The following is a 25,805-nucleotide window of genomic DNA, read 5'->3' as shown; positions in this document are numbered from 1 at the left end:
TGTATATTTGTGTGTGTATATTGATATATATGCATCTGTCTGCATATGTGCTTGCACAAGTTTTTCATATTCATGAAAAGAATAATAATAATAAAAAAAAAATCTAGTAGAATATTTCTATCAGTGCATGGAAGCACAACAAATTGCATGTGAAGATGTAGTGGAGAGAATAAATTCAAAATACTGCGACTAAAGCAAGAAATCAAATGATGTGACAGGTGAATGCTACAAAACGGTAAACTCTGTGGTAAATCTGAATAAACCAAAACAGTAATTTAGTGAGAAAATGAGAAATAAAGCGGCCTGTGTTGGCCAGAGTGTATGTTTAACTCAGTTCCGGCCCTGAAAGCCTCAACCTCTCCGGGACTCACCAGCTTCTTGCCGTTTTCCTCCTCTGGGTCGGAGTTGAGAGGATCCTCGGCGCTGGAATAGCCGTCATGCTCCTCTGAGGCGTCGAGCGACAGCGAAGTCTTGTTCCAGCCTGAAGAGACAAACAGTCACTTTAGAGTCACAGAGTGAGAGAGGGAAGGAGGGAGGGAGGGAGGGAGAGAGTGAAGGATAGAGTGAAGGAGAATGAAGAGAGTTAAGGAGGGAGTAAAGGAGAGAGTGAAATAGAGAGTGAAGGAGAGAGTGAAGGAGAGAGTGAAGGAGGAAGTGAAATAGAGAGTGAAGGAGAGAGCGAAGGAGAGAGTGAAGGAGGGAGTGAAGGAGAGAGTGAAGGAGAGAGTGAAGGAGAGAGTGAAGGATAGAGTGAAGGAGAATGAAGAGAGTTAAGGAGGGAGTAAAGGAGAGCGTGAAATAGAGAGTGAAGGAGAGAGTGAAGGAGAGAGTGAAGGAGGAAGTGAAATAGAGAGTGAAGGAGAGAGCGAAGGAGAGAGTGAAGGAGGGAGTGAAGGAGGAAGTGAAATAGAGAGTGAAGGAGAGAGCGAAGGAGAGAGTGAAGGAGGGAGTGAAGGAGAGAGTGAAGGAGGGAGTGAAGGAGAGAGTGAGGGAGGGAGAAGAGGAGAGAGTGAAGGAGGGAGAAGAGGAGAGTGAAGAAGGGAGTGAAGGAGAGAGTGAGGGAGGGAGAAGAGGAGAGGAGAGTGAAGGAGAGAGTGAAGGAGAGAGTGAAGAGGAGAGTGAAGAGAAGAGTGAAGGATAGAGTGAAGAGGAGAGTGAAGGATAGAGTGAAGGAGGGAGAAGAGGAGAGTGAAGAGGAGAGTGAAGGAGAGAGTGAAGGAGGGTGAAGAGGAGAGTGAAGAGGAGAGTGAAGGAGAGAGTGAAGGAGGCTGAAGAGGAGAGTGAAGAGGAGAGTGAAGGAGAGAGTGAAGGAGGGAGAAGAGGAGAGTGAAGAGGAGAGTGAAGGAGAGAGTGAAGGAGGGTGAAGAGGAGAGTGAAGAGGAGAGTGAAGGAGAGAGTGAAGGAGGCTGAAGAGGAGAGTGAAGAGGAGAGGCCACCACAGAGCCCCAGCAGTCCCCCCAGCATGCACAGTGTCAGTGAGTTTCCACAGTGAACAAGCAGAAGTAAAAGTTTCTAGGAAGGTTTTTGCTCCAGCGACCCGGCGGAGCCGCCGCTCGGCTGGAGGCCGTGTACCTCTCCACTTTGTCTGTAAGAGACTAGAGGTGCTGAACCACCTGGCCCTGCTCAGGGGGAGCGGAGGAGGAAGAGGAGGAGGAGGAGGAGGAGGACCTGCATCTGCAGCGACAGGAGGTAATGAGACACTAGATTCTTCCCCTCGGCGGCGCTCGGGCTAAACAGAGAGGGAAAGGCGACGCTGGAGGGACTGACCGCCTTTGAAGCCGAACGGCGTGGGGTCGCTCTGCCGCTTCGTCTTGTGATCCGGGCTGGTGGGAGATCCTGCCATCCGGCGGCGAGAGAGGAGAGACGGAACGGGGAACGTCAAAACACAGGAAACACAAGAGCAGCAGCAGCAGCAAGGTGTGAACGGCTGAGAGGAGGAACACTAGTGGAACAGCAGTTTAGCTTCAACTCAGAGGGAAACCGGAACATTCAGACAGCAGAGAACAAGAGAACCGATACAAAGCACACAGAACTAGTTCTAATACTTCAGGGTTCTGAGCTGAGGAGGACTTGATCGTTTCACAGTCGACACGTTGACGTGAGAAATAAAAAAATAAAACCAGCTGCTTCAAAGTCTGAAGACCGCCACGCTTCTGCTGAGTCAGCATGTCTGCTGTGGAACCTGAATAAAAGTGGGTTCTACGGCTCTGCAGTACCTGACGACGAGAGGATTATCATGGGCAACGTAAAACATTTGCCATCGGCCGTTGAGGCGTCTGTGGAGGGAAGCACGTCTTTAAAAACACAGACTGAAAACCTATTATTAAAACGTGCATGTGTGTTAATGATGCTCAATGGGATTAGAGATTATAACTCAGATTGTAACTTTCTCTTGTCTATAGGAGGAGAGTGAAGAACGTCTGATAAGCATGATTAAAAATGTAAAAGTTGTAAACAGTCTTGACAAATTAAAAGCGAGTTCTTTCTTGTAAAGCTTAAAGAAACTGTTAAGAGTTGGAGGACAGATACACAGAAAGTATCTGCTTGATATTTTAAAGTTTCTGGATGATTTTTATAACAAAACTGAGAAGAAAATGTGGATTAAGCTTTTAATTCTACTTAGTTTATTGGTCAATCCTGCAGTTTTATTTTATCTAGATTTAGATTCTATATTTTTTTAAATAAAATTCTTGTTTTATTTCCTTCTTTGCTCAAACCTTTTATACTCCGGTTGACTGAAACTGAAATTAAATTCGCTTCCTTCATAAAGACAGTTATAACCTGAACTATGTTTTTGACTAAAATCACTAACTTTTCCCGTCACTGGCGACAGAAGAGGAACTTCTCAGCCGACGCCGGCCGGCACCTCGTCTCAGATCCACAAACTCTCAAGTTAAAATGCTTCAGCTGTGTGACGTTGATTCAATACGACAGTAAATAAAAAGCCCCGTTACCTTTCTGAGCTTTGAGGTTACTGAATCCCTGCAAGGTAAAACGCTTTTTAGCCACAGCGGCTCGGTCGGCGGTCGGGCTGGTCGCAGCCTCGTCTGAGCCGAAGAGGAAGGCCGGAGGTCGAACAGGAAAGAGGGGAAAAGCAACGTTAAGTAAAGCATTAAGGGGCAAAGCAACGTAGGAACAGCACACAGCTGAAAATACGCAGAGCAGATTTGGTGTAGGAGAAAGAAGAAGTTTCCGTCCCACCAGATCTGGCCGGTTCTCACCTTTTCCCGAGGGCTTCGGTGAAGAAGAGGAGGAGTTCACCTCGGGGCTGCAGGGCTCAGCCTTCTTCTCCTCGCCTCTTTTAAAGCTCCTCTGACCGTTCTTAAATGGACTGTGGAAGGACAAAACATGGAGAAACATTAAAAAAAAAAACCATCACACACAAATCAACAAAGAGTAGCACGTAATTAATAATAATTTATACATTGAGAAGATTTAGTGAATTACCTGAGGTTTACTGTTCCAGTAGGCACAGGTGGAAACTGGAAAACCTGGTCTGGCGCCCTCTGTTGGCTGGCTTCTTAAAGTACAGGAAAGACACTTAAAACTAATACGGAACATTAATTAATATGGTTATAATGATTCATAATTATGAAAGAACCCCCCCCCCCCCCCACACCCCACAGAGGTTTTATTTGACTTTTTTTTTTAACACATGTAATCTTGTTCTCATCTTCAACAATGATTGTTCAGACACATAACAAAATCACATTATATTACATAAAGTGTAAAACAACAGATATCAGAAAGTGCAAAGCTATGATGTTCCCAATATTGAAATAAATGATAAATAAAACAATAACAAGAGCCATCAGACACTCTCTGGAGTTTTATGTCTCACATTAAAAGAAAAATCAGGGTCATCAGACCAGACGGTTTCAAATTCCTGGTTTTATTTCCCCATAATCGTGGACAAACTGAGAACACAGAGAGGCAGACATGGATGTTTAAGTAGGCGGATAAATATGAAGGCAGCAGGTCAAGAGTGGATTCATAGGGAAAGTTGTACCAAAGTCTGCATAAATCTTAAAGCTCTGCGATAAGCTGAATCAAATGAAGAGAATTTTATGGGGCACTGATAAAGTGCAAAGCAGATGTTTGATTTACCTCTGGATCTTTTTTAAAAAAAACATCTCGTTATGGTGGTTGGATGCTTATTACATCCACCAGGTGATCGGGAAAAGGTCAGGTGTGGCGGATGTCAGAAATCTTTGATGGCTCTTGTTATATATAGTTTGCAAATAACATAACATACGATTATTTTATGATAAATTCAATTCCAAAACATTGTGTTTTTATCAAAAAAAGAAAGAAAGAAAAAAGAAGTAATAGTTTAGCAGCTTGTAATTCTGTGTAAAGATTATGTTTGTAGGACGTGTGTGTTTCTTTGGCGCCCCCCAGAGGAGACCCCCCCACACTGTTTTAAAAGAATCAAAGAATTATTCTGAAGTCTGTTTTAGAATCTAGCGACGTACCTCTATAGGCCTCCAGCTGTGTTGTCAGGACCTTCCTGATCTCATTCACCCAGGTGGTTTTGACCTCAGCTGTGGGAGCCTGAAATACAATAGAATAGAAATGAATTAAAAGGTGCTGACTTTACCCTCTGGAGGACGGATTACCAGCAGGTCCCAGCAGGTATTACTATCCCACCTGAACTATGTAGACCTCTTCTCTGGAGCTGCTCCAGATCTCAAACTTCTTGTTGTCTCCCTTGGCGTTCTCGGTGATGCCCACAGCGCTCATCTGCTCGGGAAACATCCAAACATTTCCACATCACCACCAACCCCCCAACCAGTACCAGGATCACAGAGACAAGGTGACGGTTCTCACGCTCAGAGACTGCTTGAAGCTGTAGGAGGGGGCTTTCTCGTAGCCCTCCCCGTTCTCCTCCCTCCTCTTGCAGAAGAGCAAAGCCTTCTCGTGGAGGAAGAGGTGTCGCTGCATGGGCTTGAAGCGGGCCAGATCCTTGACCTTGGCGTGACCTTTCTTGTGCTCCGTCCACACGCTGAACGAGCCCTGCATCAGCAGCTTGCCCAGCTCGCTCAGACTCCCCTGAAAACAAAGTGTCGGAGGGAAAGAGGCTGTGAGAAACATCTGATCCGACCGATTGAATGTTCTGGAATATGATAGAGGGTTTTTCTCGTTTCTTCTCTTTGTAGACGTCTCAGCCTGGAGAGTTTCAGTTCTATGTTTCCCGGTAGCCTCACTCTCACAGCTTTTGTGTCACTTTGTCTTTTTCTATCCAGCTGGGATTAATTGAACGTGTCAGTAAAATACAAAAGGAGGTTTTTTTTCCATCGTATCTTAAATTTAGTGACGCATTTCTCCATCCAACCCAAACATTAAATTTAAAAGGAAGAAAACTGATGTCACAGAGAGGAAGAGGAAGTACCACAGATGTTTTGAGGGGGTATGATGGGATTTCAGGGTGAAATTTAATATTCTACATTTATCTGAAAACTGCAGCAACAACCACCTGTAGATTTGCACATTTTTATAATGTTTCAAAAACCAATGGCAGCGAGTCTTTGTGATTTCACCGATGTGCCGTAAACAAAGGTTCTGGGTTCTATAGTATTCTAATTTTGTTCAATTTATTTAAATTGGGCAAATGCTGTAAAACGGTTTTATGTCTATTCATGTAACCACGGAGCTGCTGTGACACTAAATTTACCTGCTGTGGTTCTAATTAAGTCATAATTTATCTTGTAATACCGTCCCTCCAACAAATAGTCAAAAGTTGTTTTGTTTTTTACGATTGTCTCCATTTTGATCCATTATGTCAAAACACCAACAGCAATATGGTTTGATGGTAACATACTGGGAGTCTTTCATTTTGAATTTACAATCAAAAAAAATATATAATTGAAATAAGGCATGCTGTTAAAGCTCCATCACCTGGCTTTTTGTGTCCCATCTCTCTGTTGATGTTTATTTTTCTTTATGAGCAACTTAAATCAGGGATGTCAAACACATTTTAGCTCATAAAGACCAACGTCCTCTTGAGTGGGCCGGACTGGTAAAATATTAATATAATAACCTTTAAATCTAAAGGTTTTTCTCTGTTGTGGTGCAGAAGATACATGATGGAAATGTTACTATTTTCACACAAAAATTACTACAATTTCAACATCAAGCCAACGATAATGAAACCTTCTGGTGTAAAATACAGTGAAATGTGCAAAACAAACTTCTATAGCTGCTGTGTTATGCTTGTTTTTACAAACTCACCCTGACAACATGGCTCTCAGGCTCATGTCATTACTGACATCTCAGCTCGGGGTTCACTACTCTTAAGTAATTTCTTTAAAAAAAAAAAAATCTATGTTTTCTTTTAAATTTTCACCATTTGCTTGGTGGTTTGGGCGGATTGGAGCCTCTTGCGGGCCGGTTTTGGCCCGTGGGCCTTATGTTTGACACCCCTGACATTGAAATCACAATGTGTTCAGGCACATACTCAGTGATGAACAGACCCGAGGCGTCCTGAACGTCTCACCTCGTATCCTGTGATGGCGATGAGGTGCATGGAGTCGTTGACGGCCTTGAGGATGCCCAAGATGGAGGTGAGCGCCTCCTGCAGGTCGTCAGTGCCCTCGCAGCCTTTACTGTACTTCAGCATTTCCTGAATTTAAAAAAATAAAAAAATAAAAAAATTTAAAAGCTGTTTACATCTAAAAATAGCAGAAAAGAGGCTTTTGGGTTTGTATTTGACAAAAAGTGTGATACCTTCAGTAGCAGCTGATATTTGGTAATTCTCTGAACCGGCTTCAGCAGATATGAATCTAAACCCAGTTTGTGCTCCAGCTTCTTCTGACATTCCTGATGAAGACAAGAGGAAAAGAATTAGACTATATTTAAGATAATCCACGCAGATGATCGGTTCGTTGGAAGGCGGTCTGTTCACCTGGAAGAAAGCGCAGTCTGAGCACTGCCTCCATAAGCTCTCTGAGCGAGGCTTGTTGTGGCAGTACTTCTCATAGATCTGCAGGTCGGTCATCTGGTGGCGGTGAGAGAGATCAACACCCAACAAGCCTCCTCGCACACAAACGCAGTCAAATTCAAAGTGGACGGCTGACCATCCCACTCACCCGCTCCAAAAAGCATCGACCAACCAGCTCTGGGACGTCGGTGTACTGCTCCAACTCCCTCAGAAACGTTCTAGAAGAACCAAACGCATGTTTGAGAAGAAGAGCGTGACAGAGGCAACATGAATACCCAGCGTGACAGGCAGGTGGCGCCCAGTCACCTCTTGTGGAAGTGATAGATTTCCGGCATGTTGCCGAACAGAATCTCCTTTTTGTTCTGCAGAGGAGCCGGAATGAGGTGACACATTGATGGATTATCCATCTCCGAGGCATATCCCTGCAAATCACAGGGAAAACAACCGCTGAGATCCGAGGTGCGGGTAAGAGAGACGGATGAGGAACCGTCGGCGGAGCGAAGGAACCCACCTGCAGCACGCAGAGCAGCTCCTCCACGTAGGCTCGCTCCGTCTCCAGCAGCTCGTTCATCACGTGTCTGCAGACGGCGGCAGAATGTGGCCGAGGGAAGGAAAATGAAGGGTTTCAGTGCGGCCCGCAGAAAGACAGATGAACAGAAAACCGTTTTCACGTCGTCCATCAGCCGTGAAATATGATTACAGAGACAGAATCCCTCACCGCCGGAGCACCGCCAGGTTCTCCTCCTCCTCCGACAGGGAGGCGTGTCTGCTGCCGCCGTCTCCGTTCTGCTGGGAGAAAACAAAACGAGTCGGTGTCACCGAGATAAACGCCAAACAACACGAAGACTAAGTGAGGGATCGTCGGCATCGGGACACTCACTTTTTCACAGCCGTTTCCAGAGTCCGACTGCGAGGTGGATTTCTCCAGCTGAGCTCTGTGTGCTGTGAGAGGCAAGAAAATAACTGTTTCACTCACTCAAGATGGATCAACCATCTGGACTTATGTTGAAATTCACTACTTTCAGTTAGTGTGCAAATATAACATATCAGGCACTTTGTATTTATGTCAAATTATAATGAAGAGTCGAGAGCAGATCTCCTGAACGTACGTTTGAAATATAAACGTCTAAAGCATTTCATTAATGAAAGTATAAAAGCTACGTCTTGCTATAACAGTCATTCTTTTTAATGGAATTAAATTTTTTTTTTTACATAACTCACAAATGAAAACGAGGAAACAACAGAAACACAAAGACAAAAAAACAAAAACAGAAATAAATATACAGAACAAAGAGGAAGAAAAGATTAATCTGCTTCACACCCACTATCAAAGTGTCAAACATAAGAAGCTGGAAAGGCTCTAAATCTCATACAAAATGAATTCCAGAATAAAAGGACTCTTAGATTAAATTTAGTGAGTGAATCATTTCATGTCCATCGGATTTTCTCCATATTAATGAAGTTAAATATATATTCTGGTTTTTCTCCAGGACGCAGGAGGAGTGGCAGATTGTTCTGAAGAACAATAAAAATATTAATGAAAAGTATTAGCAAATTATTTAAGAAATGTAGAAATACATCAATAACATTTTATTATTTTCATGTGTTACACAACGTCACCCTGTTAAAGGTCAAGTTTCTCTCAAGTTTATTTTAGAGAAGATTTGATATTTAAAATAACATGATGTGTTTCACTCAGGACGGATAAAATGGCCACGAGTTCAGGAAAATGTGTCGACGTACATTTCAAGTCTTGAGCTCCACCTTTAGTGAGCGTGCATAAAAGTAGAATTTTATCATCCAGAAGGTTCTTTACTAATTCTTTTAGAGGATTTAGATTAAATGCATAATGCTCTGGTTACACTGTTGTCACAGAAAACTTTCATTAAAACACAGTATTTGTCTTGTAGTTCTGATACACAAAGTGACGACAATAACTGTTTGTGTGTTTTCTCATTTGTATAGAATCCTATTAATTCACTAAGTACAAATACTTTATTACGGAACCTGAATAGATTTTTCATGGATTTGTACTGTACTTAGAGTACTTACTAATTACTGAAAACTTTTTTACTTTCATTGGCTGCATTTAAACAGATATTTTGTACTTTCTACCTTCAACACTCTTAAAATTGGCTCAGTACCTGTTTTAACCCAGACGGAGTAAGATTTAATATAAGAGACAAAATAGGAGACATCCAGTGATGTACAGTGTTTATACAGAGAAATATCAACCGAAGTTTCAGAAAAGTATTTCGAACTCTGTTTTAACGGTCTTACCTGTTACAGTTCTACTTTACAGTCTTTCACCTCACACCGCATTACATTTAATATATCACGTTTTAATAAAAACATCATTACGGTTAAGAATTTCTTCAGTCATTTCTGAACAGGTATTGGATTTTACTTTGATTCAAACAAGTTCAGCTACTTTCACTTTTCTTCTTCTGTAGAATTGATGAACGTTGACATATGATTGAAACACATGAGGAGACGATCAGTGAAGTTGTGGGTGTGTGTGAGACAGAAAGAGAGAGAGAGAGAGAGAGAGAGAGAGAGAGAGAGAGAGCGAGAGAAACAGACCGAGAGAGAGGGAGAGACAGACACAGAGAGAGGGAGAGACAGACACAGAGAGAGGGAGAGAGAGAGAGAGAGAGAGAGAGAGAGAGAGAGAGAGAGAGAGAGAGAGAGAGAGAGAGAGAGAGAGAGAGAGAGAGAGAGGGAGGGAGGGAGGGAGGGAGGGAGGGAGGGAGGGAGGGAGGGAGGGAGAGAGAGAGAGAGAGAGAGAGAGAGAGAGAGAGAGAGAGAGAGAGAGAGAGAGAGAGAGAGAGAGAGAGAGAGAGAGAGAGAGAGAGAGAGAGAGAGAGAGAGAGAGAGTGTGTGTGGACTGACCGGGCGAGCTGAGGGGAGATTTGATGAAGGCTTCAGGTCTCGGGGCGACGGGCTGCACAGGCCTGGTTTGTTTGGCCGCCAGCTTCTTCAGGCTGACTCTCCTCTTGTCAAACATCTCCTGCATGGACGTCTGCTTCTGGAAGATTCTCTCCACTTGGTCCTGACGCAGAGGAAGCCGTCAGAATGAAGCCGTCAGAATGAAGCCGTCAGAATGAAGCATCCATGGATGTTAACGTTGGTTTGATTGGCCACTTTGGTCACAGTATCTAACATCATATTGCTGCTCTCCTTTGCAGAAAGGTAGAAGTTAAGGCGTTGACGCCACACACGCCCTCCTCTCACCCTGAACTGCTGGTTCAGCACCGCCTCGTACTCGCTCCAGATGTCGCCCAGCTCCGTCAGCTGGTTCTGGGCTGCGCCGTCCAGGTAACGCTCCAGCTCCTGCAGGGCGACCTCGGCCCCCTCGTGGGACTGACACTTGTCCACCGGCTGAGAAGCCAGCAGGTAAATACCCTCATCCACCCATTTAGACGCCTGGAGGAAACAATACGGTTAATTGGTTGGCAAGTAGAGTGGAGGTGTGTGTGTGTGTGTGTGTGTGTGTGTGTGTGTGTGTGTGTGTGTGTGTGTGTGTGTGTGTGTCTGTGTGTGTGTGTGTGGTCTTCTCACCCTGTCCAGGCGCTGGTGCAGCTCCATGGCTTTGAGCAGCTGCTCCCTCTGGACCCTCAGGCTGCTCGTCACACTCTGGACGATCTGTCTGAGCTCGCTGCACTTGGGCTGGATGGAGTCCTCGGCGTAGTGAGACTTCTGGATCAGGTCTTCTCCCTCGCGGGACAGAGCCGAGGCTCGGTCCAGAACCTCCTGAGGAACCGGAGCGGAGACGTCACTCAGTCGGCCATTTTGATTCCCCACATTATAATTTAAACTTAAACTGGTTTGTGGACGAGGAGCTGGAACGTGACGGTCTGAGCTTCCTTCTGCTTGTTATTCTCTGTTTTTCTACCCGGGAAAGGGTGGTATTTAAGTAAAGCTGCCACAGATAAACATTAAATAAAGTGTAAGAGAAGTGGCTTTAATGCTTTAATTTCCATGTAGTTTTTATTTACAAAAGATTTGTTTGTTACCACATTTGAATGCACAAGCCTTTTCACACACTTACTCATCGACTTTTCAAAACTGTCATCGGTTTAAGATGTTTGTTCTGCACATTGAACAAATATCATCTGAAAACAGGCAACTGTGCTCAAGTGTTTTCTTCTCTGCTGTGGATCCAGTTTAGGACTTAGAACGTTTTGTCACCTAACTAGTAACACTTTATAGCACATTTATTAAGAAAAACCCACCCGGGTTGAAATCAAAGCCGTTTTCAACAGATTCTTCTATCAAGTCCACATCAGTATCTGCACCCATCTCAGTATTTAGCATCAGGACTTAATTATACACTCTACGGATGTCATATATTCACAATTATCAGTAACTTCACCAGCAGATCGGATCGCTCACATTGAATAAATGCATTGATTAAATTTAGTCTCACACACTGATCAGATCAGACTTTTACTAGGACAATGTTTGTGTTTCTATTTTATATTACATTATTCTATTCCACTTTTATCTGATTTCTTTAACATTTTTCCAAACTCCACCAACCCCACTGCCTGCATGCAAATAGTTTCAAATATAAGTGAAATATAAAAAAAAAAAAAAAGAACTACTTTTCAGTGTGTGAATTATCCCGTCAGGATTTTAGGAGCTCTCTGATGACGTGTGAAACCAAATTTGGGGAAATTATTTTGAATTAATTTGATGTGCTGTTATGGTAAAACGTCTATAAAGATGTTTTTCGGCACCGGTGTGGCGATCAGGTGCAACTTACACAAACTCTCTCCTCGTAGGCGGTGGTTTCACAGAAGATGTGTTCCGCGTGAGCTGGGCTGATCCCAACCTCCGAGAAGGTCGCCAGCTTCTCGGACACCTGATCCAGCAGAGCCCTCACCTGCAGCAGAAAGCCCCCGGGTCAGCGCGTCGAGATTTAACCAGACCCAGAAGGTTCGGGTCGAGTTAACGGACTCCGCTCACCTCCCGGTAGTTGTGCTCAAAGTGGCGCAGTTGGAGACACTGCTCCAGTTTGGTCTGATGCCTCACCCAGAACTCGTCGAAGGCCCTTTCTGTCTCGTCCAGCTGAGAAAGCAACCTGGCAACACGGGAGGGGGAACCAAGGAGGCGGCGGGAGATGGAGTCAAACCAGGGGGAGAAAAACTGACAGTGGAGTAAAGCTGAATCAGCAGGTGGAGGCTGCTGGATGTGTTGTCAAATGTTTAAAATACCGACTGACCTGAAAACACGCTGCCGTGACAACTAGTGATATAAATACTGGATAGTAATGGTCGGTTAGACGGCCACAAAAAACTAAAGTTCTGAAAACCAACTGTAAAATGGGATTTAACCTACGTATTAACACTGAGAATGTTCAATTAATTATGCTGTCGCTAAAAATTTCTTATTGTTAATAAAAAGATATTAGAAAGAACCTAAAACTCTAAATCACGCTTTAAAAAGGCCTTTTTCCTCACCTAAATTATTAATGAGCACGTTATAAAGCTGTGCATTAATTAGAGTTTTTACATTGTAAACAGCTCAATTTCAATGGTTTCATCTCTGAATCTGTAGCAACACGGATACAAACATGATTTCTCTTCAGATTCAGGGATATTAATCAGTATCACATTACAATCAAGAGTTATTCCAACAGAACTTGATGGGGAAAATTGGAATAATATAGTGATTACTTTCATTTTTGAGAATAATTAGGAAGAACTGTACAAGCACTCAATAGTAACATGTAGAACCCCGAATCTTTATTTGCGAGTGCCACGACTTTGTGCCGTCCTCTAAAACCCACCGGCAGTCCATCCTCGTCAAAGGTGAAGAAAAGGTTTGAAACAATAAACCCTGATAAACCCTCTGACGGGTCTGTCGGTGTTCAGCTCACCAACACCTGCTGCACCAACGCAGCGAAGCTCATTAACAAGGCCCGCCAGGCAGAGGCGGGTAAAGTCTGCAGAGAAGAATCTCCCTACATCCTCTGTGACTCCTCCTGTTCACTGTGGGGGGAGCCAGAACAAAACACTGCTTCTAGCAACCTGCAGTCTGACCGCTGACCCGCCCACGGACCGAACACTGCACACTATCAAAACACTCACCTGTCATCTTAATCTTACGTCTGTGTATTTTTTGCTGCTCTGCGCCGCCCGTTGCACAGCCTCGATTTCAAGCTGATGCTGCTGTACTTTGTACAACATCATAAAACCGTCTGTCAAAGGCCCTTTCTGTGGATTCTGTTTTACGATCGTCTTAGTTCTGTTTCATTTTAGTTCGGCCTAATTCCCTTGTTCACACTCGTCTAAAAAAAAACCCCCCAAAACTGCTTCTTTCCAATCATGTAATTGGTTTGAATGACAATTAAAGTGTGTCTGAGTCTCCAGGAAGTAAACTGTGAACACTGATGACAGATTTGATGATTCAAACTTAAGAGTGGCTGATAAAAGACGATCTGTATTTTGGACGTGAATAAATAAAATTCCACAATCAGACCTTTTAACTTGTTGCTTATTTTCAGAGATGCAAGTTAAAAACCTTTGGTTAACAAAGGTAACAGATGCTGTAAAAAGAATTTCCAATATGAAGATAAATGAACTGTAATTCTAATTTCAGAGCAGCATGTTATTTGTGCAGTGGTCATCCTAACCTCTGCACCGTGGCGAGGTTCTCCATTTCGTCCTGGTTCATGTTGTGGTCGGGGTCTCGCACCACAGGCTCGTTGATGCTCTCCAGCAGCCTGCTGCCCTGACCCACAGCCACCACAATGTCCTCCTGTGGAGAGAAACACACTCAAATCAACATCCAACTTTACAACTGATGCACCAACGAAAGAAGAAGAATTAATGCTGAAGGACACAAGTGGAAGGTTTACCTTCATTTTCGTCTTCTTGTTGGTGTGCGTGCTGAGCAGGAGAGTCGTGGCCTGGATTTCGTTGGGGAGTTCCGTCTCTGCCAGCTCAGACCCGAAGGACTGCAGCGTCTGAGCGGTTTTCTTCACCATCAACGCGAAGCCCTCAATCGCCTGGAGGAAACACGGCACAGCGTGCACGCTCTTCACGTCGGTTGGGTTTATAGTTAACTAATGTTGACAAACACTTGCGATTATCATGAAATAGCACATTTCATGTCCGTCTTGTGTCTCTTAGCTGCAGGACTAATCATTTAAAAGCAGTTTGTATGGAGCGGCATGTGCATACCGTACGATGTGAAATCCACTTCTCATGACAGTATTCCTGCGTTCCCCCGAGCTCCTGGGTCAGCTGTGAGCGGTCGATATAGGAGTGCAGCTCAGTTATAGAGCTCAGCATAATCACCTAAAACGGAAACATGAAAGTGCATTTCGATTTGGTTTGATTATGAAAGCGCTGCCTGGATTTCTCCGGGATGTGACCTGCTGGAAGTCAAGACATATTAAAACAGTGGTGACACGCACCGGCACCTTCATCTTGAACTCATCCTTGTTGAACTTGAAGAGGATGTCGGAGAGCGTGCGCTGCAGGAGGGTGGTGGGCCTCAGAACCAGAACCAGCTGGAGGTTCCCTGGGAAGGAGCCCTGAAATCACAGGGGAGACGAAGCCCGTCACTTACGTAACAGAGCAGCCGGCGCTTCACTCCACCCTCCAGCCAGTTATGCACCACTCTCCAGCGGGACATGTCGTGCTCTTCCCACCGACAGTGGATCCTCCCTCTCAAAGATTTGGTGCTCAAAAACATTCAAGCGTGCGAAGACACTCCGTGGAGTCCCAGAGGAGAGGGATGCGTGGGATGCAGGTTGGCGTCTGATGGCAGGGACATTCATCTTTACGTCTGCGGGTCGTTTCCGCTTGAATAATGAGGTGGAAAAAGTCCTGATGCATGCAAATCCAGCAATTCTGCATTTTTTAACCTTTTAAGGAGCTGCTGTGCTCGAGTTGACGCATTTCTAGTGGAGATGGAGGACAATCTTTTACTTTTTGTTCTTTTCATGCATCCACTGTTTGTTACATGTGAGCATCCTCATCCTCACCCCCCCGACTGTCTTCATCATCATTGTTCTCTGCATCCACCAGACCAAGAAGCAATGAAATACTATTTAAGATGTGATAATGGACGAGTCCTGACAGAGCACATACTGCTGCGGCAGCAGAGGACAGACACTGATCTCTCCTCGACGGGAAACACAACTGTTAACGCAGCTTTAATTAGCAAATGACCTAAATGGGTGAATCGTCTGATTGAACCCCCCCAAGAGAATTGAAGAATGCAGCTCGAAGCAAAAATGGCAGCAAACACATTGTGAATAAAATCCCCCTGGGAAAGACAGTGTTAATAGAATTAATAAATCAACTTGGTGTTTGCTTTTGCTAACCAGCTGGAAAAGGAAGATAACTGTTGTGGTAGACGTTATCGCACGACATAGAAACTTGATGTCTTCAGGATTAATGGGAAAATTTGTGTTGTGAAGCAAGGTTACGCTTGCAAGGATGTTTTTTGTTTTTTTTCCCCATCATTAATCAGACCCACGAACAGGTCTAGATCATAATACCATCCTGTTTAATCATATTACATACGTTTGTAAAGCAAATGCCAGGTATAGTTTAGCTTTCTTATCGTCACTGAGAAAAATATTCTTCATCACAACCAACGTTAGTTTATTCTGTTCATTTCATGCGAGGTTGTGCAGCTGTAAATTCTCAGCAATGAAATGGCATTAAAAATTGGATTTGCAAAATAGTACATCTATTTTCTATATTATCAAAAAGAACCTACACCTATTTGAATGAAGATTTTGTTCATCTGTGGGACGAAATGAGCGTATGAGCTGAAGGTCGCAGAAGATTTTGGTCTTGTGGTCAATAAACCAGCAGAATATCTGCTTTAAACCCTTTAAATGTATAATGTAGCTTCTCACCAGTCAACCGTTGTGTTTGGGTCTGTGGTCGCTGGCAGTCATGGTCTACTTGCTCTTTGTCAGAAGCGCACACACACACACACACACACACACACACACACACACACACACACACACACACACACACACACACACACACACACACACACACACACACACACACACACACACACACACACACACACACACACACACACACACACACACACACACACACACACACACACACACACACACACACACACACACACACACACACACACACACACACACACACACACACACACACACACACACACACACACTCCTAAAAGAGGAGCCGGATAAATGACAAGCTTCAGGGAGAGCATGTCTGGTTATAGACTTAATTATTACCAGTCTTTGCTCACTGCTGTCCGCTTGAGCCTTGCATGAACTCAAACCCTCCGGGATCAAATACAGAGAAAAGCACCCATATAGGTGATAAACCCCAGACACAAGCCTTTCATCTCACAGCACACGCACAAGCTTTTTTGTGACTCAAACAAATCCACACTCGCTGAAGAGCCTCCCCACTCCAGACAGAGAGGAGCAGCATTCATCACCGAACATTCAGCGGCTCGACCGACTCGCTCTAATCAGAACCTTATTGCAGGGATGACTGGAGGTCCCCTATTACTGGCCTGTCAGTCGGTAAAAGTCCCCCCCCTTTTGGGATTAATAAAAGCTTGATTTAATTTAGAATGACTGAGCAGGTCTGACACGTCTCTGGAGACTGTGGGTGGCGCCGTTCATCTCTACACGACGACGTGGTGATTTATTATTTCACTGGCTTCAGAGGTAATTGTAGACACGTGTTCAACCTGAAACGGAGCTATTTTATGCAAAGCCTTTGAAGAAAGCTGTCCTATACGATCACTTCAACAGTGTTTTTCTTTCTGTATGGCCGAAACAATGCAGCTCTGTACCTGAAAGCAGGTAATAAAAGCAAGATGTGAAGAAGCAGCTTTAGTTGCAGTGCAGGTTTCAGCGAAGCTGCAAAGCTTTTAGAACTTGACTATGAATCACGGTTCTGTTCAAAACTCTATTGTTTGAGCACCGAAAGGAATAAGCAATGGGATTAGAGGGTGACCCTCCTCCTCCTCCTTCTCCTCCTCCTCCTCCTCCCCCCCCAGCATAGACACAGTGGAGCACTGCCAGTGTTTCATCTCGTCTCTACAGAAAGGCTGAAACACTGATTAACACATTATGATTCACTGACAAAAGAAAAAGGTTGAAATGGGCAAAAAAAACCATACAATTCAGTCTAATTTATTCCCGATTCACCAGTTTGAGTGACAAGACTTGTGTCCTGCTGGTATTTAATCTTAAAAGAAGATGGGATTGATTTAATGATTCAAAAAACAAAAAAAAATTAAAAATAAAAGTAGCAGCAGAAGCTGGAGCAGTGTGGCTCTTGAGCAACGGCAGAGCAGCTTTTCAACCAGTCTGGATGCTTCTTATCTTTGGTCTTAAGGTAATAATTGATTTTAAATGGTGGTAAGGTCATTTTAGAACAGGCATTTTAATGGTTTGAGATGTGAATGCTTTGGTGACACATGGCAGTCTGAGATGATGATGACGTGCTTGAAGTCCTGGAGAAAGTGCCTGACAAGCGTTTTAATGAGAGACTGAGAGTCACTGACAGCTCAGAACACAAACTCACTGCAATACGAAGCAGGGTCCCCTTGACGGCTGCCCATCGGTCCTGTCGGCGATCAATGACCAGGATGAAACCAACGCCAGTCGATGACAAGCTGCAAAACACAATGAGGCAACGAGGTTGACACAGGTCCGATGTGATTCCCACTTGGTGGCTCAGAGGTGAGAAGAAACTGATCTGCCAGGGGAGACCTAAACTGTTCGAACACAGTGACTCGTCTCGTCCACACAGCACAGAGAAGTCCTCAGTGAGCAACGAGAAGGGAATAAAAAATGTATGGAGTTTCCTCTGTGACACAGAGAAGCAGCCGAGTGTTTCATTTTGTTGTTTTTCTGCTTAACCAGCTGGTGCAGGAATTAAACACGGTGCTGTGCAGCTCCTCCAGCTTTTTTTTTTTGGCCATCAGCCTGTCATCCCTGTCTTTATCCGTGCACCCCCATACCCTGCCGCCTCTTGTGGTCCCGAGAGACAAGAGCAATATGGTTCACACACAGACAACGATCAGAGACACTTGCATGCGCAGCTCATCTGCAGGATCCTCCGCCGCGCATGTACCTGCAAACGCAACTCATCCACTGCAAAGGTGCACACAAGTACTGGCATTACCTTTTATGTAGGAATATCCCAGTAATCCTCAAGTGTTTGTTCTCATGTGAGCCATTCTGCGACTATCAACAGTGCAGGCACGGAGGTAGAAGTTAACTCGAGCAGTCCTTGTCACCCGGAGAGCAAAAATAAAAACACAGTAGCTGATGTGGGTCGCGGCGTGCAGGAGAAGCAGCTTAAAGCTTCAGACCATCACAGAATCCAGCCTCTGTACCTCCTGCACGGCATCTGTAGAGGGTCCAATGAGACACTGGAAGCAGCCGGGACACAAGCCAATGACAACCAGGCTGCAGACTAATGGACGGTTCTGCCAGCCAATCAGAAAATGTGTGAGCACGTCGCACAGGGAACATGCTTGAAGAGGGACGTGGTCTGTTATTGTGCACTGTAAGGTCTCCAACAGGAAATACTTAGTATTCATACACGTCTAGCACCTTTCAAGAGCCCTTTCTCATCACTTCATCTATATTTTTTCTTTTTCTTTTGTTTTTCCTTTTCTCTTTGTACATCTCGGAGGAGGAGGAGGAGGAGGAGGAGGAGGAAGAGGAGGAGGAGGAGGGGTGAAGAGAGACAAGAGCTTATCCGCCCCCGAGACATTTACGATTGTTGAGATGAGAGTGTGGTTTATGTTGAACATAAAGAGCTCCAGGTCTTAAAAAAAACAGGAGATGAACAAGATGAAACGGCCGTCCTGCAGCGACCGGAAAAACCCCAGCTATGACCTGAAAGTGTGTCTGCAAACTGCTGCATGAAGAAAGTGTGTAAACTGGCACATTTGTACTGGACTGCGCCACGCAAATTATGACAAACGATATTTTTGTATTTAATCTTTGGACAAATACGTCAATATTGCGTTTGAAACACAAGCAACAAATACTACGTTTTTAAATTTGCATGCAATCTATAAATTATGCAATATTTTATCTAGTTATGGCACCGTTCTGCAAATAGACACTCGGCCCACATAAATACGATTCAATTAATGGCAGAGATATTGTAATGATGCTGCACTCGTACATGCATGAGTGTCCTAATCATAAGTGGATTCCTCAGGACGAGGTGTGCAGGAGCACCGCCAGCTGTGTGTTGAGCTGTGAAAAACCTTTGCCTCACAGCGTCGCAGCGATGAAGGGAATTTACTGCATGAATGCATACGCAGAGGGCAGCAACATGAATATAGACTGTATGTTCGCCCTCCTTGTCGCAGAGCAGATACCAGAAACCCGATGTGGAAGCAATGCTGGTTGAAATAACCGGACGGAGAAAGATTGAAAAGAGGGGAAAGTGAAGTTATGAGACGTTATAAGAAGTTATAAGGTTTTACAGTGAGGGTCTGTGAATAATAAAAAACTACAGGAATAAATCAGTAGCATCAAAAATGTTGCTCGACTTCATTTCAAACACGCAGCAGCGGCATGAGGTCACGACACAGACGTCAGACTCTTTAACCTACGGGAGGTTTCAGCCATCTGTCTGCACCTTTCAACATCTCACCTCCGTGGCTGACCTTCCCTCAGACCGCCGCTAATAATCTCTGCAGAGTCGCTCTGATAGACGCAAACGATTTCTTCCATGTGGAAAGTTAAACTTCAAAAACAACAACAACAACATGTGGACAGTCTTAGTGGTATGTCATCTGAAAGCCCAGGAACATAAACAGAAGCGTGTCTGAATCCACATGCTTGTACGAGCAGGTGTATTAACAGACTCCAATATAAATACACAACAGCCCTTCCCTCACAGCTCTGCTGTCTGTATGCATTATTCAGATTATAGCCGCCAGAATCGGTGCGCTTTCTATTTTTAAAGACCTTCCGGCAAGATGAAGGAAGGTCGTCACAGACGAGTGGAGGAGCTAAATCAACAAACTGAAGCTCTAAGCTGTGATGAAGGCAAGAAAGAAACTTGAAAGTGTGAGATGATGTTGGTGTCTATATTTATTTAACTGACCTGTCCATCAAATCCGATCTCTTAATAAAAGTAATGAAGCACCATGATGTGTTTAAAGCAACGTTTTCAAAAGCACCATGTTTTATTTGACAGGTATGGGGAAACACTGGATCTCCTCCATGAGAACGATCTGACAATAAGTCTGTACTGCCACCTACTGCAGGACTTCTGACATGAGAATACTTTATTTATAAACACCGACATCAGCGTCAGTCTCTCGGTGTGACAATAAGCCAGTGAGTGAGGTTACCTGGGAACGCTGGTCAGGTAGGTCAGCACGTTGTGAAACTCTTTGTCCGAGATTTCTCCGAATGCAGGGAATTCTGGGAAGACGACGATGGGGCTGCCGTTATCTCCTCGTCCCCCTGAATATAAAAAAATGAGGAACACAAACTCTTTAGATACAACATTCTGATCCATTCTGTCCATGTAAAGAGCTCATTGGACAACAGTTCACATCCTGGGCCGATTCTCTCTAAAATAACACGTCACTTTCTAAAATGTACAGCAGACCTGAAAAACTGCCAGCGCTTCAATGTCACTGTAATGTTTTGGCAGATCGCAGGAGGGATTTGCTTTTTGAGGAGTCTGCTGGGCTCCAGGGAACAAAGACCGAGATTATAAATGGATATTTCATCATTAAAGTTAAAACTCCGTCAGGACTTTATGATTCGTTAACCTGAGACTTTTGACATGTTTAGAAAGTTCTCATGCCGTCACTCCTCCTGGATGATAAAAGATCAAATGAGAGGAATGAGAAGGCCACCAGGAGGCACTGAGGCTAAACTTACTGAATATTGTGACTGATGTCTGGAGGAAATGCTCCTCTACATGAATAATTCAGGGAAGTAGGCACAGTACAGTATACTCCTGAATTTGTATTTCTCTACTAAAGCACACAAAAAAAGGTTTATGATGGAAAGAACAAATTTAAACACTTTTTAAAAAAAATAAATAAAAGAGATGCATGAAGGATAAAACGCAATTTAGGTCAAATACATTATTTTAAATCATGACAACTATAATTACGTTAGTCTCCTATCCTTTTTAAATTGAATGTGACACTTTTACACAAGCATGGTAATCAATGCAAATGTGGTGCAAAAAGGTTTGACTGATTTCAACGTGAGTGGATTCTGATATATAATGTGTGAGCGTGTCCGTTTGGCCTCATAGAATATAGTAATGAAAACCTTCAACAATTCAGAGAGAGTTCTAAATAATCTGCATAGGAAGGAGGATGAGGAAAGTTGTATTTGTCTGGTTTTTAATCTGCCACTTCGGATATGCAGAGTTAAATTCAACAGACTGCACCTTTAAATTCTGCTAAAATATGATTGGTGCACAGAAATATACCACCTTTGGTTTTTTTATACAACGTAGTAAAGCAACCAAGACAAACACAGAACGCCATAGAAAAAATAATTTTACCAGTGTTGTATATGTTTATAAAGCTTAAAACATAATTATTTTGGTGTTGTATAGCTAGAGCTTAGTAAAAAAAAAATCTAAATAATGTAAATGATGATAAATCAAACTATTAACCTTTAAACAAACTCTAAAGTGAAAGAAATAAATATAATTATGCAACAATTTAAGAAAGAATAATAGAGTGCAGTGAGAAAAAGGCCTGTTGTTGTGTTTGCACACAATGATTAATGTTGACACCCGGAATCTCAACACACACACACACACACACACACACACACACACACACACACACACACACACACACACACACACACACACACACACACACACACACACACACACACACACACACACACACACACACACACACACACACACACACACACACACACACACACACACACACACACACACACACACACACACACACACACACACACACACACACACACACACACACACTCCGTCAGCGCATGTGACTGGAATATCAATCTGCCGGCCTTTTCTTCTCTCATCGCTATAGCAACAGCAAGTGCACGGTCATAGTCTCAACGTCTGTTTAGAGCTTTGTCTGCAAAATCACCACTGCCACACACACAGAGAATGTTTTTCAGTACATTATCTCTTTTAGAGGAAGGCACATTGTTTTGTTAAAAAAAAATTATATATATATATATATATAGATAGATAGATGAGCAGAACATAAATGAAAACAACAAACAATAGATCCACACATAGTACCATCATTCAATTAAAGTGACACTATGTAAAACATCATGCCTCAGTGTTGAGTCACTTTATTCTGTCCTTTCGCTCAATGAGTCTGGTTTCTTTTCGGTTGGTACTTGCAGAGGTCCAGATTGGATCTCTGCAATCGAGCCTTTTCAGCCACTTTGAATGACTCAATACACCACCTGCTGGTGTAAACCTGTACTACAAGACTAAATGGGCTGAAGAAGCTTGAAAATTTTGGGAGATATACGAGTCACACTTTACAAAACTGTCATTGAGGTAGTAACATTGGGACTCTTGCTTTGTCTCATTCTGCTCATCATCTGAGGTTACATTAACTACAGGTAAAATAAAAATACCACATTGCACCATTAAATAGACAGATGAGGTAAAAAAAAAGTTTCACCTGAAAGGAAGGCGAACTGCTTTTTGAGGTCCGGCGTGATGTCGGCGGCACGGAGAGGACTGCTGTCCAACTGCATGATCTCATCTGGAGAGAGAAAAGAGAGAAACATTTTTACTAAGAGCATCTCAGTGAAAAGGTTCACAGCAGAACGAGAGCCTGACTCACAAACTTGAATCAACATCAGTTTTACAACAGCCAAAAGCCAAAGGAAGCTTTATTGTGCCCTCGGCGGGAAATTGGTTTGCAGATATAATAAAGAAAAGATACTAAGACAAAACATTAAACGCAGAGATAAATAATTATCTTGTTATTCCTCACACAGGGTTAGGGTAAGGCACACAACACTGATGCATTATCATAAAACTTTACTCGCGAAAATGTAAAAGCCAAAATGATCATTTGTGGATCAACATTAATGATCGCTTAAATGATAAATGATAGCAATTATAATCCATCTCCACCGTCTCTTCCGTTGTAGATAACGTGAATTAATCTAAAACTCCCAGACCTCACTCAGTGTTTTCTGCCCCCCCAAGCACTCGCCTCATACAGATTAAATTAATCAGATTTAAGGTTCATCCCCCACTTGAAGATCAACGTTTCTACTACACCAGGAACCAAACAGTCACTATCGAAAGATTACACACTGATTCAATGCATCAGTAATTATCACACACATTTATACAGATAACATGAGCTTGTTATTGTAATATATCATGAAACAGTAAGACAAAGTAAAGAGATGTGGATAGAACTTTATTACAGTTGTTTGTTTAAAGCGATGCTCAGCTTCTCTTTGCTGCCAGAGTTTGTGCTAAAAAAGGTTTATTTTACTCAAATATGTTCATCTGTCAGCTGCAAACAGCCAAGAAATCCTGCGACTGCTCGTAATTGTGCATCAGCATCAGTAGTAACGGGATGATATGGTATATAGTGTACAATTATTAACATTAGTTTGTATTTCTTGTCTCAGATCTTCTCAGTGACTCAATAAGAAAACATGGAAGTGTTTTTTTTCTACACCAGAATCGATTAAATGGAGACGCTGTTTTCAGTATTGAGGTTGCGTCTGGATGTCGAATCTTCCAATAATTCATCACAGTTTTTGTATCAGCTTTAAATATGTCTGCCAGAGACAAATACAAGGTTTTATATGACGTTTGAGAAGCATCAATAATGGAATAAATCTTTAATTTAACAGTAAAGCAGTTATTTTCTTGGCAAATGTAAAGTAACTAAAAGCAAAATGGAACAATTGAAAAAGAACAGAACTTTACTGAATTGTGTTTCGAAATGAAACTACCAAAAAGAAACTTCACATTATGGAAGAAAAACAAATTTCCAGGACTAATGCATAAAGCATTATTCATATTTTTGGGTTTTCCTACATGAGAGTTGTTAAATAATACAAGAAAAAAAGAAAGCCGAGTCAGCATTGCTCCATTACTGCGCACATCTGCAGAGATGGTGTCCGAAAATGTCGGCATATTTTATACGTACGTTTTTATTCTGCACTTCAGGACAGAAAAAGAATAAAAAGAAGAGTGAAGTACAGGCCTGTCCAGGTCTGTTATTCTTTCTATAAGCACTTGGGCTCAATGATGCGTGTTGGGCTACAACATATACACAGTAAGAAGCCTCGCAATCATCCCAGATAACACATCATTACTTTATCATCAGTCTTACATTGATCTCTCTGTTGAAATAAAGACGATAAAGTAATATTGACAACAGTGAAGACGGATTCATGTTTGTCGTCAGGAGAATGGCTGAAGACAAATTCTTCCTGTTCAGGAGACCTAATATAAGAAGAGCGTCTATAGAAGGTGAAATTATACAGATCGTCCTGTTAAAATCGTGACTTTGTGGACTAAAACCACGATCGATGAATCTTCACAAATGCATACAGGAGCTAAACTAAAGAAGTTTCCCTGCATGGCACCACGCCTGATCCAGGACCGTGTGAGAGCAGCAACATCAGGTTAAAATTCCTCCTCCTCATGTGTTCAGACTGGTGTTGTCACGATACCAACATTTTGGTATCAATACCGATACCATGTAGTTCGATACTTTCGATACTTTTCCAAATAAAAAAAGCACAAAACACAAATAAATGTCATTAGATAGTCTGTCTTAAGTAGGACCAATGTCTTTAAATGGTTTGTTACTATGCAGTAATCTTTATAACATTAAATGGCTAAAATAAAATATTTTCATATTATATTCTTTTATATTATATATATAATACTAATATTTATAATAGCTTACATATTTTTCCAGGGCTATTTTTTCATGGGTATATAAGTTATTACCTGTGGTTCTTTGAACTCCTTATGCAGGTCTGGGTGTTTGTCCTTCAGGTGTTTAGCAGGTTAGTAGTGTTTCAAGCCTTGACCAGACGTGTTCTCAAACATTGTTTACACAGTGGAGCTTCAGTGTTGATGGAGACACCGTGCTCTTTTGTTTTGAAGCCAACGTACTTCCACATAGCACTTGTAGTACCTGTGTTTTCTACAAGTTGTGGCTGTATCGGCTGTATCGGCTGGACGCAAACGCCATGTCATTTACGCATCCGCATTCGCATCCCAGTACAAGATCGGTTGGGAGAACATTGTTTTGAAAATGTTGTTTTGACTTTTATTTTGAAGTTGTGTAGGTCGAGTATGAAGCGCTTACTCAGTTGCGGATCTCGGGTCGCTATCGCACCCCGTCTCGGAGAAACCGGAGTGCAAACAAAAAATTTAAAAATAAAATAAAAGGAACCGGAGCGCTGTTCTCCGCACCTTCGATTGTCCAAAACAAGTCAGAAAGCGGAGCAGCCCGCCGACGCTTCCCCCACAGAGAGACCGACTCTCCTCGGTGCAAATTACAACAGTGATGCTCCACGACGGTACCAGCCGGGCCCAGTATGGTATCGTTTTAAAGGCGTCAGTACCGCGATACCAATACAGTACCGGTATACAGAGCAACCCCAGTTCAGACTCACTGAAGTTCATCACAAGACGACCTGTTCTCCTCCTGGTCGTTAAAATATCTGTTTGTTCTTTTACTCCGAACTCTAGAGTTCATTTAAACAAGTCGGAAATGTTTGGCAAAGATACCGATCAGGTAGCACGCACACACACACACACACACACACACACACACACACACACACACACACACACACACACAC

General features: G+C 43.0%; 1 protein-coding gene across 4 annotated transcripts in view; it reads right to left on the bottom strand.

Annotated features, from left to right (window-relative positions):
* mcf2lb (mcf.2 cell line derived transforming sequence-like b) overlaps positions 1 to 25,805 on the bottom strand; it is a 42,735-nt gene that overhangs the window by 3,948 nt on the left and 12,982 nt on the right. Inside the window, exons 2-29 of one of the 4 annotated variants that reach the window (XM_080478264.1) lie at positions 22,631 to 22,714; positions 20,312 to 20,426; positions 17,509 to 17,599; positions 14,367 to 14,486; positions 14,131 to 14,247; positions 13,806 to 13,955; positions 13,581 to 13,705; positions 11,912 to 12,026; positions 11,709 to 11,828; positions 10,502 to 10,693; positions 10,175 to 10,366; positions 9,833 to 9,992; positions 7,821 to 7,882; positions 7,659 to 7,726; positions 7,452 to 7,518; positions 7,247 to 7,362; positions 7,089 to 7,158; positions 6,905 to 6,997; positions 6,727 to 6,819; positions 6,497 to 6,622; positions 4,831 to 5,052; positions 4,651 to 4,743; positions 4,476 to 4,554; positions 3,448 to 3,517; positions 3,222 to 3,331; positions 2,955 to 3,047; positions 1,768 to 1,836; positions 372 to 481 (exon numbers count right to left, since the gene is read on the bottom strand). In XM_080478264.1, coding sequence (XP_080334390.1) covers positions 372 to 481; positions 1,768 to 1,836; positions 2,955 to 3,047; positions 3,222 to 3,331; positions 3,448 to 3,517; positions 4,476 to 4,554; positions 4,651 to 4,743; positions 4,831 to 5,052; positions 6,497 to 6,622; positions 6,727 to 6,819; positions 6,905 to 6,997; positions 7,089 to 7,158; positions 7,247 to 7,362; positions 7,452 to 7,518; positions 7,659 to 7,726; positions 7,821 to 7,882; positions 9,833 to 9,992; positions 10,175 to 10,366; positions 10,502 to 10,693; positions 11,709 to 11,828; positions 11,912 to 12,026; positions 13,581 to 13,705; positions 13,806 to 13,955; positions 14,131 to 14,247; positions 14,367 to 14,486; positions 17,509 to 17,599; positions 20,312 to 20,426; positions 22,631 to 22,714 — 3,122 coding nt within the window. Of the gene's footprint in view, positions 1 to 371; positions 482 to 1,767; positions 1,837 to 2,954; positions 3,048 to 3,221; positions 3,332 to 3,447; positions 3,521 to 4,475; positions 4,555 to 4,650; positions 4,744 to 4,830; positions 5,053 to 6,496; positions 6,623 to 6,726; positions 6,820 to 6,904; positions 6,998 to 7,088; positions 7,159 to 7,246; positions 7,363 to 7,451; positions 7,519 to 7,658; positions 7,730 to 7,820; positions 7,883 to 9,832; positions 9,993 to 10,174; positions 10,367 to 10,501; positions 10,694 to 11,708; positions 11,829 to 11,911; positions 12,027 to 13,580; positions 13,706 to 13,805; positions 13,956 to 14,130; positions 14,248 to 14,366; positions 14,487 to 17,508; positions 17,600 to 18,111; positions 18,344 to 20,311; positions 20,427 to 22,630; positions 22,715 to 25,805 lie in introns of those variants that run through there. The other 3 variants (XM_080478262.1, XM_080478263.1, XM_080478265.1) reach the window with 3 other exon arrangements.

This window comes from Lipophrys pholis (assembly GCF_963383615.2).
Source record: "Lipophrys pholis genome assembly, chromosome: 13".
Lineage (NCBI taxonomy): Eukaryota > Metazoa > Chordata > Actinopteri > Blenniiformes > Blenniidae > Lipophrys > Lipophrys pholis.
This window is presented reverse-complemented; position numbering and strand designations above follow the sequence as displayed.